Source organism: Trachurus trachurus (genome assembly GCF_905171665.1).
Source record: "Trachurus trachurus genome assembly, chromosome: 3".
Taxonomy (NCBI): Eukaryota; Metazoa; Chordata; class Actinopteri; order Carangiformes; family Carangidae; genus Trachurus; species Trachurus trachurus.
The window spans coordinates 21,172,481-21,188,356 of NC_139893.1; the positions used below are offsets into that span (position 1 = coordinate 21,172,481).

General features: G+C 38.2%; 1 protein-coding gene across 1 annotated transcript in view; it reads right to left on the reverse strand.

Annotated features, from left to right (window-relative positions):
• chst8 (carbohydrate (N-acetylgalactosamine 4-0) sulfotransferase 8) overlaps positions 1-13,343 on the reverse strand; it is a gene marked incomplete at both ends in the record, with an annotated part of 132,597 nt that extends 119,254 nt beyond the window's left edge. Inside the window, one exon of the mRNA XM_083996423.1 lies at positions 13,187-13,343. Within this exon, the coding sequence (XP_083852549.1) occupies positions 13,187-13,343 (157 nt within the window). The remainder of the gene's footprint in view (positions 1-13,186) is intronic.
• Between the last annotated feature and the right edge of the window lie 2,533 nt (positions 13,344-15,876).

Here is a 15,876-nt window from a genome sequence, read left to right on the forward strand (position 1 = left end):
TTCCTGTCACTGGATGCGGAAAACACAATCCCCCGCCCAGAAATGTCCATACACCATAACATCAAAATGCAGGCAGAGGGTAGGAGCTCTGCAGACAGAGTCATCACCACACACGAGTAGAAGCCCATAGGTGATGATTAATCAGGATTCTTTTTGTATAAGTCTATATTTTGTTTATTTAGGAAAATCCTACAGTCTTTACAGACCTTTAAACCTGTTTTCTTGCTCAAACAACAATCATTTCTTCGTACTATCCATAAATGTATAAAAGTGCACACAGTAGGATCAGATGGCAGGCAAAACAGATTATGTTGCAAGGCTCCCATGGCATAACCCCGGGCATTAATGTTAATGGAAAACCACATGACCTTGCACTGCCTCAGAGCGGCTCCATTTTAAATCCAATTGACATGGCCCAGGTCTAGAGGAGGCTGGAGAGACGGTGATACAGCCACCTGATACCCATGCATGAAAATAGTCTGTTTTTTGTTTTTTTTCCCTTTCAGGGTATCCCAGGGGCCCCCAGTAAGGTTTCCTCTGCTCCCTGAGGTGAACAGGGGAAGGCAGCACTGAATGTGCAACAGCAGTTTCTATAATAGCTGCTGGAATACACATGTCCCATGCCAAACGTCATATGATCCCAACACTGAGCAGGATGGCAAAGCTTAGCTTGCACTGCTTAAACATTCTAGTCAAGGTATGTTCATGTACTTATGCTCAAGAGACAGAGTACCCCTTGTTTTCTTGGGGCATATTGTGCTTAAGGTTGTATAAAATCACTGTGATAGAGTAGGCTTTGCCAAGTATTGCTTTCCAATGATCTTCCTACTCTAGGAGGAATAGACGGAATAGTGCCAACACAACACAAACAGGCTTTGTTAAAGAAGCTTTGTGCAGACAAATGAAAAAAATGGAAAGTCAGGATAAAGTAACATTCAGTTTTTCCCACAAACATCCAGTGGGGGATTTGCATTCAAATACGATACAGTTCCACTGCTCTGAGGGTCATCAGCACAATTTAATTACATTAAGAGACAGCTAAATTGGACTTAGCAAACAGACAAGGCTTAAGGGATTACTGGACCTCTGACAGAGAGATCAAATTTTACCTTTGAGCATGAAACAATATGCTCATTTCCTGGCAGGCTCAATGTGCACAGACAGAGAGAGATGAGAAGCTGGATGGGGCCAACAGTCAGATGATTAATAAAAGTCTATTTACTGTAGACTAAATGGCATACATGTGGAAAAACACGGTATATCAGAATAAACCTGACAGACCTACAGTCAAAACAAAAAGCCTCTATGCACTGAAAGATGTTGTTTATCTTGATCACTTTACATCGACCTCCTCTGTGCTTAACCCAGTACCCTCCAAGTCTTGCATGTGCAGGTTTTATCTGCGTGTCAGCTTATACTGTTTATTAAAACAGCTTGAAGGCACTTTACTTCAGTGGTTTATTTCCTCTGCACTTGCCATATTACTTTATTCAGTTACATAAATGGAGGGGAAGCATGCCATGCATGAATACGGACCCTTTTACTTCTTCTTAGTTACAGCATCAGTAGTAGGCTTACTAAATTGGCTATATCACAGGATTACATGTATCATGGCATGCAAGGGGAGGACATTAAGGAATTTTTTTTCTTTGTTTTTTGTGCTTAATTCATTACTTCATTCATGGAGGCTACCATTTTCAGACCTTGGCATTTAACTCGGCCAGTACCTCCCTCTACAGTTACGGCATATGTCAGCCACATCAATTAGCAAACTAAATCAATAGTATTGACGATATCCTCTCTGGTAGATTTTTTTTTTCAGTGTTCACCTTTGGCAGATTGTTAATTGTGAAAATACAAATTTTATTAATCAAAACAAAGATGATTTTACTCCCCATTTGGAGGCATCAGACACAAGCTTTAAACATAAGCATCCTTTAAAGTAGCCCAACCAGTAGGTACACCACTACAGTACATCAAATTATTTTTTCCAGATGCCATTAAACCTCTGTTTTTAGACAGATTCCTGGCTCTTGAGTGGCTAAATGTTTCACTTTTCTCACTACCTAGTGGCTAACTGTGCCTAGCAGTGAGTTGTTATAATAAACAGTCACATTTGAGTGAAACTGCAGTCAGGTAATAATTATCTGATCACGAAGCCACATTTTATCCATTATGTTATTTGTTATCAGGGATGATATCTATTTTTGGTGAATGAGAATATTATATAACATGGTCACATCTGTGCAATCTTCAGCCAGTTGTTGCTGAGGTGTGCTATATAAAAAAACAACAATTATATTTTCACACCCGTGTTTCTAATTTTATTAGGTATGTGTAATGGCACCTCTGTGTTGAATAGGCCTCTGTAGCTTTCGCCAGTGTTTTTTAAAGCTGATCAACACTAAGCTGTCGACACCTGCATGCTGCAGCTGGATGTGGATGGGCGTCGTAGCATAGGCTGAGTGAGGAAAGGTGTGCAAAAGTAATTTCTTTAATTACAAGTGGCATATTTATTTTAGAAATATCAACTGAGAGCCATCCAAGCATCAGAACAGTTTTCATCATTACAACCAATGTGTTTTGACAAGGTACCACTGTCAAGTTGTGTTTGAGACTCCCAAACTGTACACTGTATACCTAAAAATTTAAAAAACCCAAAGCCAGCTGAAGCAAGCACAGCCAAATTCTGCTAAAAGCTCAAATGGTGTGTTATTATCATTTAAACTGAAATCCAGGCACTTGATTGGCTGGAATGTCAAAGAATGATGAATGTCTGACACACTGCAGCAGGGCTGCTACTTCACCTCTTCTCCTCCCTCCATTTATGTATTAGTCTAGGGGTATGTGAGGGGGGACATAAATGCAGACCAGTGCAGGACTCACCAGAGCAGGTGGTCCTTACGCCATTGCACATCTGAAAAATGCCTGCAGGTGTAAATTTGTTCAGACAATTTATCTGAGCTGCTAGCTCTCGTCTCCTCGCCCTGAGAAACCGATTGCCGTTTCGCCAATTGTCCTTAAACAATTACTTGGGAGCGAGATCGGGGAGACTGTTGCCAGTTAAACTGCAGTTTTCTCAGCTACCATTGTGCAGGCTAGCTAAACCCTGGGATACAAAGCTCTAGAGCGCACTGCTAGCCAAATAAAGAGGTGGAGAGGGAGGGGGAGGCAGATAAAAGCTGACACCCAATGTATTATAACTCAGCTCTATTAGATATGAGTTTCTGCTGGGGTGAAGCACCATAGCTTAAGGCACAGATACTGCTTGCTCATTGTGCTTTAGCAAGGGGGCCGGGAAGACTGTGAAGCCACGGTGTTCTGTGTACAGCAAACAGTCTCTCATGCATGATTTAGTAAACTAGAATTCTTACTAATACTCAAATAGTGAAATAGCAGGCGAGATAAAAGGATGTGCTTAGGCTGCAAAACTTATCCTAAGACATAACGCTGTGTGCTTCGGCTGGTAATCAAAAGACAGAGAAATACTCACTGAAATGCAGCCATCTTCTTCATTTTCTGCATTCATTCAGTTAAAGTAACGTAACAAACAAGTGCTGTATATTCCACTTAATGTTTGCACACAGACATCTGCTTCACATATCAACGTTTAACACATGGTCGTATTTTGTTTCCTGGTTGATAGTATATTGTGGTGCACTGTGTAATTATACCAGAATGAATAATTTCTAATAATAGCCTGCTTCCCCAACAATTACTTTGTGATTACCTTGAGAAAAAAAAGGTGAACAAGGGGCTGCTTTAATTTGCAGCCTACATAGCCACAACTCACAGAGTAAGAGAGTTGTCTCCCACACTTGCCGAGATTTGTCCTGATGGTACATCTCCTGTTGCTAAATACTGAATACTTTCACTTCAGTCTCTCATGTAGGCTTTTAAAAGAAAGATTAATTAGCTGGCCACACATTTATTTTATGATGTATATAAGTAAGTAATCCAATGAATTATGGATTTTTCCCTTGTTTCGTAAATAGACTACTTGCTATTATAATACAATCCAGTCCAACACCACAAACTACAATCTACAATAATAAACACACAGATGATTTACCCTCTCTAAGCCTGAGCTTTATAGAGGTACAATTTACGGCAGAAATGTTGTTCTTGCAGTGGATTGCATTAAATTCTACAAGTGTACCTAATATAAGCACAGACAAGCTCTGTAAGTTACTGTACTACAAGGGACTACATATCAGATCAAGGTCATATTTTTTCTGCCTCGCTGGATAAAATGTGAGATGGAAGGCATCTAGGGTCATATTCATCTGCTTTGCTATAGAGTGAGAGCCACAGTGTTGTCTTTACAATTATATGTCACATGTAAACATATTATGGTCAAGAATAGTAATGAATTGAGACATATTGTGCATCACCAGAGCCAGAAGCTCTAACCACCGCAATAGTGGAGGTATGAGTCTGACTAGTGCACCTACAATGGAATAAAATACTCAGCCTGATGATCTAATGGACCCATTATTGTGGATCAAATGGGCAGTCAAGAGTTACTTGCTTTCATCACTGTCCTTGAGGTTTGGAGCTATTCGACCATATTGTCCGTACTGGCAAAGACGTCATCATCACTACTTAGGAGGAAGTACATTTTGGCACTTTCTTTCCATCCTTCAGCCAGTATTTGTGTCAAGGTGACGGCATCGAATGAATCACTTAAGGGAATGCCATTGTTCTCATGTTTCTCCATTCTGGAGAGTTTGTTCAGTCTCTCTTTCTTAAAACCAAACAAATATTAGAATTAAGATTTCAATTTGTTGTCCAGAAGGATGGGAATACAGCAACAGTGATTAAAGTAGAGAAAATCTTTTTCATCAATTGTTCATCTTGGCTGCCCTTGTCTCTCACATATACTAGGAAAACCTGGCAGGGTTTCCCGCAGCGCTTTCCTGTTAAGGCGGCCGCCTTAACAACAAAGAGCTGCCGCCTAAACTAACGTCTTTAAAAAGAAAAATGTAGCGATATTCGCCGCCGTCGCCGCCATGCTTTCTACATCTGCCATCCACCTCATCCACCTGCTGGCAACTTGGCTGCTGTTAATAACTGTACCTTTTTTTGATGATTATATTTCACCTGCAGTAACAAAACAAAAGCATTTTCTCATTAACTAATCTCGGCTTGATATAAATAAATACATCAAAGACTAATTTTAACTTATGGTGGGTGTGAGGTGAATAACCTGTAGCTAAGCACAGAGCTCAGTTTCATACCACAACAATAAAGAATTCCCCAAGTTATTTTGGGAAGCAAAGTAAAACTTAAATTAACAAACATCAATGGAAATTAAATGCTAATTCCAAGCAACTGAAGAATTGTTTTCTTAAAAGATTATACATTTTTATCCATCGGCCTGTTTCTCTGTGAATATCAAGTCCTGCAATCATACTGTAAAACACATTTCTTTGTAATCGCCTTCAGATATGAGCCTCAAATGTTTTCCGAACCAAAACAAATCTGAAATGACTAATTTATGGAGCTAGAACAGTCTCATAATGAAAAGATACATGCAGAAATACATTAATGTACCTAAGGATTCCTAAATGTATTTGGGGATTTATATTTATTATTATAGAACACAAAAACGTTTTTAATGCACACAAAATTATGTTTCATTCACATTAAAAAAAAAAGTTTTATAATAGTTTTTATTCTTGTTTTATATATATATATATATATATATTTACAAAGTGCTTTAAATTGTATACTTTCCTGCAATCAATTCACAAAAGCTTTTTTTTTTCTAAAAGGGAATTGTCTGTAGCCAATCAGATGTCTGGATATGGAATGAAACATATTTTTGTGTGCATTGGAAATGTTTTTGTGTTTTGAGTCATATGTATATCTGAATCCCCAAACACATTTGTGAATCCTTTATTGTGCATTTATTAATTTCTGTGTGCATTTATTCATTATGAGACTGTTCTATCTCTGTACTAATTGTTTTATGTTCTCTCTCTCTCTCTCTCTCTCGTTTTGATCTTCAAATGTTTTGGATAAGGTTTGGTAACTAGGCAACTAAAATAATTTAAATGTGGTAGGTAAAAACAAGAGTTGGTTTAGCATAGGAAAAAAATGCTGTTCAGAGATTCAGTGATAAAATATGTAGTTGGTTCTTGCTTTTCAAGACAACACATCATGTATTTTCTTAGCTGAAGCGACTAATGACCAGACAATGTCGCCATTAAAATAAAAGAAAGAGTCACCTGTCATTTATCTCTGCTCCTGACCGACTGATAACCTACTACAGTTGTTAGAGGGCTCTGTCTGGCTGTCACAGCTATGACTGAACCGTGTCGGTGACTGCTCTATGTAACTACAGATTTAAATTAAATGTTTTGTTTGGCAGGCCTGAAGGATAACAATGACATTCAACACTATCAATGTACACTTAAATTATCACATTTCTACCAATTCTATACTGTTAATATTCTGTATTTACCTAGAAGTGTTTATATGAGTACAGTACAGTTAGTCCACAGGATTTAGTTCAACCTGAATTGTTGTAGTTAAACATGAATTAAACTGAAACTGACTCGAAGAAAACAGCCAAACGATCTGACATTTGCACTATAGTAGCACTAGGGCTGGGACGATATGCTTTTCTCCCGATTCGATTCTTCTACAATTTTTTGGATGGCGATTCGATTTAAATTGCGATTCTACGATATTGCAGATTCTCTCGATTTTTAGTCTGCATTTTTAACATTTATCTGCACACAAATACTGTGGGAGCCTATAAATTAACATACTCCATTATAAAGTGAACTTAAACCCTTTTCAAAGCCTGTACTCTCTGTATGTAAAAGAGGCTATCAAATACACATTGCACAATATTTAAAACATTTCAACAAAAATTCAAAAAAAAAAAAATCGATTTAAAAATCGTCAAAAAAGATATCGCGATATCTATGTGAATCGATTTTTTCTCCCACCCCTAAGTAGCACGCTGGGAATTAATAAATACCAAGGTGAACAGACAGACTGAGAGCTTATTAAAGGCCCAGTGTGTAATAATTGGCCAGGTTTATTGGCAAAATCTGAATATAGTACCCATTAATAGATTTGTATAATCTCTATAAAATAAAATTTGCTTGGTTTTCGTAGCCTATAATTATTCTTTTATATCTACGTATAGCATTGGTCTTGCTTTAGTGAGTGTCGCCATCTTGCCGCCATGTTTGGCTGGCTGGATTTTCTGTTCGAGCTCCTGTACAGAGAGCATGTTTCGCAAGTTTCGCGTTCATAAATAAACCAACGAAGGAGACAACATTAGGAAAGAAGGTGGTAATATAATAATATCTAAATGGTTTAGATCTTCACCTCATCGCTCCATGCTCCTGAAATACTTCCAGTCTTCCCAGTCATGGTAAACAAGTTTTTTGTCCTTAGAAGGCCACCGTGACTTTGCCAACGGGAGGGGCGAGTGCGAGCGAGCGCTGCAAACTAGAATCTGAATGCTAAATGTCATGGTTTTCCCCCCATTTTACACACTGGACCTTTAAGATCTTGTATTTTTATAAGTGTTGAGATCTTTTGATTCCATCTATGATTTTATTTTTCTTATGGCTGAAATATGAAAATGCTTCATTGGCTGGTCCACTGGACTGAGATATCTAAGCAATAAATGTATCTGATCCTGGCAATATGAACCCTAATGATCCTTTGAATCCTAATAACTTATCAAGACTTTTTCTGCAACACAATTTTGATTGGGAGTGGAATATTTCTAATCTTGGATGGATTTTCATTAAATAAGGCAACAACATCAGTATCCCCGCAGGATGAGTTATTATAACTCTGGCGATCCCTTGCAGTTTCATCTTGCTTTCATCTATTAGGTCAAAATTTCAGTTGTGCAATAGTTTGTTTCTGCAAGAGTAAGCAAATATTAAAAATATTTCTTACATGTGGAAAAATCATTCCAAACCGGAAATCAACACACTCTGGCTCAGTAAAACAGCAAAAAGAAGAGAGGATTGTGACATTTCATTTCACTTTGACAGCTGTAGATATGAAAGGCCTGAAGAAAATAAAAGAATTGGACAGTGTGTAATACGATTCACTTCAAGGGAAATTGAGGACTGAAAAAAAGTAAATATCTAAGACTAAAGATCAGTTTTATTTGTGATTCTATGAAGGTGTCTGGTTTATTTATCATGTAATTCCTTAAGTACTTAAAGATGAAAATGCATACTGTTAGTATCAAGTATCTCAGCTGATTAAATAACATCTCAGCTTGCATTCTTCCGCATTAAGACCAGCTTGTAGAAATAAAATTGTCTGACTCATAAACAATACATGAATAATAATACGTTTGCAAGGCGATGAAACTCACAGAAATATTTATTATAATTATTTCACCACAATGGTAGATCAGTGTTCGTTAGCACCTGATGAAAGATCCTCCTGATACAGTTGAGTTTGTGCAAATTCCAGTGACAGTTAAGATAAATGTGTCGGCATCTATATTGTGTCCTCAGTTCAACCGATCAGGTGGTTTCTGTGCCAAGCTCCCAGCAAGCTGCATGATTCGGATAGTTTGATGTGCATGCGGTAAAAGTTGTTGCGTAGTTGGTTACATAAAAAAACGTATTGAGATTAGAACAGTTTGAATTGGCTTGGAGTGAAACACTGTCTGGGAGGTGAAGCTCGAGTGAGTCTGTGATTGTGCATTGTATAGCTTATACAATACCAACTGTGTCTTTTAATCAAGGCTTTGATGTCCTCTACAGCTCTTTTGTTGTGAGAGACACTTTCTGATGCAAGTGTATAAACTTTGGTTAAACACACAAATATTAAATATCCTGCACTAAAGAAACAACAATAGTTCCCATAAAGGGATAACTTTAAGTGGAGAAAATGTCATCAAAGCTTTTTTTGCTGCTTGCTCTAGTCTTTCACTCAGACATCTTATAACTGCTGAACAGGACAAAGAAGTTTTGCCTCACATAATAAAGTGAGCATGTGGGAGTGGAAAATGTGAAGGGTCTCAAAAGATGAAGAACTATTTACATTATGCACTAACTTGGATTTTCAAAGAAAGAGCCCACACAAACCCCATTTTTCTGAAAACCATCCATTGTCCTTTTTTTTTTTTTTTTTTTTTTACTATATTGTCTATCACAATTGCTTTAAAATGGTCCATATATGCTGCCTTCACTGTGTTTTATTGTTTATTAAATACATATTTACGTAAAAAGGCCCCATTAGGGACTCACAGAAATGAATATGAATAATAATATTTATATTATTACAATTTCAAAGTGCATATTGGAGAATTAAGTGAAATTTACATGTGTTTGTGATGTCCTGGTGTGGTTTTGTTGTTGTTGTATTTTTTTTACATAAATGTATAAACACCTATTGGTTGAGTTACTGTAGCTAAGACTAGGGTCGGAAAACTAGCACAGTCACACATGAGCACAAGCACACAGAAACACTCATATCAGCGAATCAGGTAAGCGGAACCACAACACACTGAGCGGGACTGGAGTCAGATGGAAACAAGATGATTTACGTACAGCTTTACGGCAGCCTTTTAAACAGCCGTGACTACTGTTGTAACGTCAATTCAACTATGAGAGTCCTTATATGACATTGTATAATATAGTTATACTGTGTAACTTTGATTAAAACGTTACCAAACATTCATGAATGTGATACTGTAGGAGGAATAACAGCCCTAAGTTGTCCATATACAGTAAAGTGTTTGTAATAGTAATACATATCTGATAACTGCTGCTTATCAGTTCTTGAAAAAAAAGAAAAAGCTTTCTATAAATTTGAGATAAAATTAGATAAAATGGCACATGCCCATACCAGATTGGCAGTTTATGACAAACAACAGTAACTGTAAATATCCGACACTACAGCAATAACCAATTACCTCACAAGCTACAGACTGGGAAATCACTCCGCTCCTGATTCCACATCAGCAGAATGAATATAATGCAGATTAGATACCAAAGCTACAAAGATGTGAGACAGGGCAAGAAACATGACAGGATAAAGTTAATGTTATTCTCAAATGCATGACCTTACTACTTACAACCTCTTGCAGGTCATGGTCCGATATTTGCCATGAATTTCAAGACAGTGGTTGTGACGGTAGACGTTTGTACATAATGTGTGTGTCTCGTCTTGCTGATGCCCTACAGTGTGTCAAACGTGGCTTCATCACTGTGAATGGCCTTTTTTTCACCTGACACTGCGCCTGAAAGCATCTGACAATCAGGGGAATATTAGAGGGTTGGAGGGAATCCACTCTGGCTAAGTGGCTCTTATTGCTGTGGAGGGTGACACTGCTCTGATATTCGTAATGATTCACAGTGCTGTTGACACACTGTAGTGGCGATACTCAGCGGATTGCAGCTTCTCTGACTGTGCTGATGAAGGTTTTATCTCCAGAGAGCCAGCTGGACCAGTTCATATGCTTGTTCTTTGATCATCACAAGCCCATCCACTCGTTTCTTCCCCTCACTGATTTATCACAGGTAAAAATGTCACAAAATGTTCTGTTAACTCCAATATGGTTGTTAAAGAGTTTAATCCAAACAGGCAACATTAAAAAGTGTTGTTTCTGGAATCAAAATGGAGTGAAATAGCATCAGTCATTTCCTGGTGGCTCTACAAAAGTCAGCGACGACTGGTTCAACAACATGCAGCTAATGTCCCTCTCATGCAGGTGGAAATGTAGAACAAGCCAAAGAGGCACATAAGCAAGCAGCTGATCTCTTGTTTTGAGACTTGAAGCTGCTTAGTTTTACATGCTCGGGACACTCGTCCATCACGGCTGCTTAAACCCCAATCTCCTTAATGCTGAGAGCCATGCAGAAGCACATTGGGACACAGTAGGAGGACAAAGGTTTGACTCATTTAGAAATTGAATGTACGGTCTGTTCATCACCGTGGAAACTCTGACCACAGGGTCAGCTGGAATAAAAGGGGCAGTATTTCGGGAACAATTGTACTCTGGTAAAACCTGGATTTAACATGCACCAAATAATATCTAAATGTACACATACACACACATGCGCCTTAGTGTACTTAGATGAGCACTGCTGTCCACTGCCATCAATGCACAAGCTTACCAAGTGTGGTAAGCTTGGTAAGCTTGCATATAGGATTAATGTCACCGCACACAATTCTACTAGAAGGCTTGAAAGTTGTGAAAGTAATTGATGTAAGGGGTGTGGCCTCATCGTGACATTGTGTGACATTGACCATGGACACAGTGAAGCCTGAGTGACGACCAGTCAACCACTACAGTATGCACAGAGGATGCAGAGCTAACCAGTCATGAAGTAAATAAGGGGACTGTTGCACTTTACTGTTCCTCACTGGCAAGACAAGGCATCTGACAGAGCTATGACAGCCACTGTAGAGACACAACTATGAGACAGCCACTGTGGAGATTTGTCGTAGCTGAGCTAATACTGCAACTATGAAAAGGTTTCTGTGGTTTGTGTGTCAGTGGGGGAGTATCAGTACACACCCAAAGCTCTGCTGTTTATCACACCTGACGTAACAGTAACAGTCATTTGGCCCCAGTGCAGTGCCAATGCAGATTATAATATAATATAATATAATATAATATAATATAATATAAGAAATGGAAGTTCCTTGAAATAACGTTTCAAATTCAAGCAGATAGCTACAACAGAAAAAAACTGTTTTTACACATAGTGTGAATATATTTATATCAATATAATAAGTCAATACAAAAATGTAGGACACCCATGTTTATTTCATTTTATTTCTTTTTATATAATATACCGGGAGTTTAGGGGAAAAAACTTTGCAGATTCTATGGAAGAGATGATGTGACACTATTATGTATTTAATGCTTATTAAATTTTTCAAAAGGCTCCAATAATCCAATAATATAAAGCCACTGGCTATAAGAAACAGCTGCAGCTGCTCTGCTTGGCTGTGGTCTTGAAGATCTAGCTGCTGTGAATACGGTTACTATGGATATGGCCATGGTGCCATTTGTGGTTAAATCTTTGCTGTTATGCATATGGCTGCAGTAGCTCTACTGTGGCTAGTATTCATTATTAATATTAGCCAAGAAAGCACTGTTAAGCCACATGGGATGTGAGGCGACAGTGGTTCTATCAGATATGACAGATGTGTTACTAATGCACCACAGGAGTTCAGCTATACAGTGGCTCCAAAACAACACTCATTCAGCACAACCATGCCATCTCCCTGCATGTGGCGTGTGCCGCAATCCTGATCAAAACAACCGAAGCAGCACCAGGGCTACAGCCAGAGTCAGCAAGAGCAGCAGCCAAAGGTGTATCGTCCCATGACTGTAGTTATATCACAGCTACATTCTGTCTAGGGCTTTGACATTTGCCCAAAAAATCATATTCGAACTTCGTTTGTTTATTAATATTCAAATGTATTCAAATATTTACAAAAACATTTACCAAAATTAATGCTTATTACAGGTTTGAATATTTAGAGCTGCCCTAATATTCGTTCGAATATGTTTTTTTTTTAATATTCAAATTATATTCGAATATAGAAGTTCGATGTCAAAGCCCTAATTCTGTCTCAATCAGTCTCTGCAGCAGTGACTCTGAACCAAGTGTGGAGAACTGGATTAACTAGCTCTCCTTGCATATGTGTATGTATGTAGTATGTATCTATTGATCAATCTGTTTAGCTGCTATGATAGAGACTTGCAACTGAGCAGCCACAGCTAAGAGCAGGGTTATGGTTCAGCATTTTATCGTATGTGAAACCAATTTTGAATCCGCTTATGGAATCCAAATCCTTTGAAATCCCTCAAATCTTTTCTGGTTGCATGTTTGTTGAGAGTTGCAGACATTTATTAGTTAAAAAAGTGTGATTTTATTTCACACAGCAGTGTGACCAAACACATTTCTACTGTGCTGTGTAACAAAAGGTAAAAACTAATATTAAGACTATTTTCTATTTACCACATCAGTGATACAGCTGTTTATTTCAATTGTGGTTTAAATGACCACATTAGTACGAATGGAAAATGTAAGAAAAAGGGCAGAATTTGTAGTATTGCTCCTGTGCTTCTAAGGGACTTTTCATCTTGCCTGAGTACCGTAATACTGGAACCAAAATGATCAGATCACAATCTTATTCTGTGCCATTAGCATGAGCAGAGACTGACCTGGGCCTTGTTGCTGAACCATCTCTGACATTTCCTGCTGGTGGATGAAAAGAACCAGACCTCCAGCGGCAAACAGCAGGAGGAACCAGAAACAGGGCAGCCTCCTTCTCCGTCCACGCAGGGAGTCCACCACCATCTTCCACTTCATCCACAGCATGATATGGCACAGTAAGACGCTAATGTAATAAGTTCTGGAGAAATTCAAAGAAAGCAGGAAATGGGAGGAGGGGGGGGGGTAGACAAAAGTGCATTTAGTGAAACATGCATTTTCTTTACATCAGTGCTGTAGGACAGAATTCACGTTGTACTGTAAATGTAAGTGGCAAAATCTGTGTTTGAGGTGAAAGTGAGCACATTACGAAATACTGTAATTAACAGCAGGTTAACAGAAGGTACAAAACAGGTAAAAAGCTGCAGCAGGTACAAAGTTCTTTTTATGAAACCTTTTTACTTTTACTTAACTCTTAAACAGTTTAGTTACTGAGTATTTTTAGATTCATATTTCAAATACAAAGCATGTGGTTATTATCACAATAGTGTCTCATTCATGAGAGCCATTTTTCTGTTATTACTTTTATAGGTCCAGCCTACCTGGACTCACCATCCAAACCTTCAGAATTTAGTTTGAAATCGGCTATATTTCTATTTGGTCACAGAATCAGCCAATCAGAGGTTAGTCTGGGATTCTCCCTTCTGATTGGCTCACAGGCCCCACTGCTGTAAGAGCTCCCCCTACAAACTACACTGAGATTGTTGTTGGTTGTTAAAACCAAAAGTAAATCGCATCAATATTAACACTTGAAATAAAAGCACAGCAAAGGGTGCAATATGGCACCTTTAAAAGACATTTCCCAGCACAATTATACATAAGGGGCTGTTTCAGTTTAAGACTGCCCATAATAGAGGTGTTTTTTTTAATGCTGCAATACAATGATCCCTGCACCAGTGGAAAATGGTACATAAATAGCTGCTCTGCTCTTACTCCAATAAATAAATGTTGGATCTACTTGTAATGAAAATGACCATCCAAATGTAGCTGTGTCCCAGATCAGCAGTTGTTCCTGATATGCAGGGGGAAAAAATACTGCCTTGAAATGAACATAAGACAGAATCCTGTCATTTTGAACTTGATTATAGTGTTTGCATCGGTGTTAGGTCTGCTCTCACTGAGAGCATCAGCAGCACAGCAGTTCAATTTAGGTTACAGACTCACAGGAGGACCAGTGTATGGTATGTTATTTACTGAAACTCAACACCTCAGTATATTTTCGTTAGAAAGGAAAACCCATGAAGTCTGACGAATTGAAGCTGTTCAGAAAATTCAACACAAAAACAAGCTGGGCTAGCAACTAATTCCCTCAAATAAAGAAATCTGTGTTGTGTTTGTAAGGATACAGTATAGTAAACACTATTCCAGCTGGACTGGCATGAATGCACACCAACTCTCGGCTCTGTTCATGCAGCAGGAAGACCAAGTAGCATCTGTCTTCAAATAAATATGCAAATGAACCGGTGACTACCATGTGTTGCCGTTGCAGAAAATATATTCGGCTCAGTTTCAGTGATGTCAAGAACTTGACTTTCACAGTGCACCCTCTGCTGAAGCCAGAGGTTATACTGTAGATAAGCTCTAAATAAGGGGACAACAAAAGTAACATTTGTGGCATTTGGTGGCTTGATCCTTGTATGATCATTTCTTTTTTTTGGTTTCAATGTCAGCGTGTTTATACTTATATTGAAATACAGAGATGATGAACTAGTCATTGTGCTTATGAATTTAACTGACATTAAATTTTGTTAAACCAATAATGACTTTTTGCTCTATATATTTTTTTTTTTGCACATGAACACGCACCAAAGCAATAAAGTTCATTCTGCAACATATAGCAGAATGGTTGCCAAGCAACACATGCAGTACACAGTGGTCAGCTTGCTTAAAGACTGGTGTGATTATTATCTGGACATCACCATTTATTGTGCAGTTGTTGAAGTAGTGTGGCTCCGGACAGAAGCAGGGATATTGCTCCAGCTTCTTCTCTCATTTAATTTGGGGGCCAGTAGGATTGCAGTAAAGATTCACGTTTATGCCCTGTCTCTCCTGGAATAATAATACTGATGTAATTTGCTCACACGTTTATAGAGTATTTTTTACATCAACTCAGCCGGTTATCTTTAAGGACCTCGGCTATGTTTAATAGTTGCAAGTTAGACGTGCTGTCAACACTGATGAAAAACATGAGAACATTAGAATTAAAACACGTTTTACTTAAAGAAGCATTTATTTGAATCAACTCAAATTTAACAACATCACAGTATTTGCTTTTGTGGAAAATAATTTAGCAATGGAGAGATGGAGATGTCAAACCATTAGGCCAATCTGAAACACATTAATTCAGCTATTGACAACATTTAATTTCCATATGAATATTTTAAGGTCATTCCACAGGGAAACCGTGCAGGCAAAGACACCCAGTGGATAACAAGGGCCATTAAATGAATTTCTATTTACTGCCATAGCTATAGCTATCTATAGCTCAAACAAAGGTTAGGATACAGATATGCACATGTTGATGTGTGATGGAAGAAGTGATCCCTTTGTAAGTGCTTGTGTTTATTGTTGCATACTGAGGGAGTTGTATCCTCTGTACTCAATGGATGTGCTGCTGTTTCACCACAAAACTAATGAAATG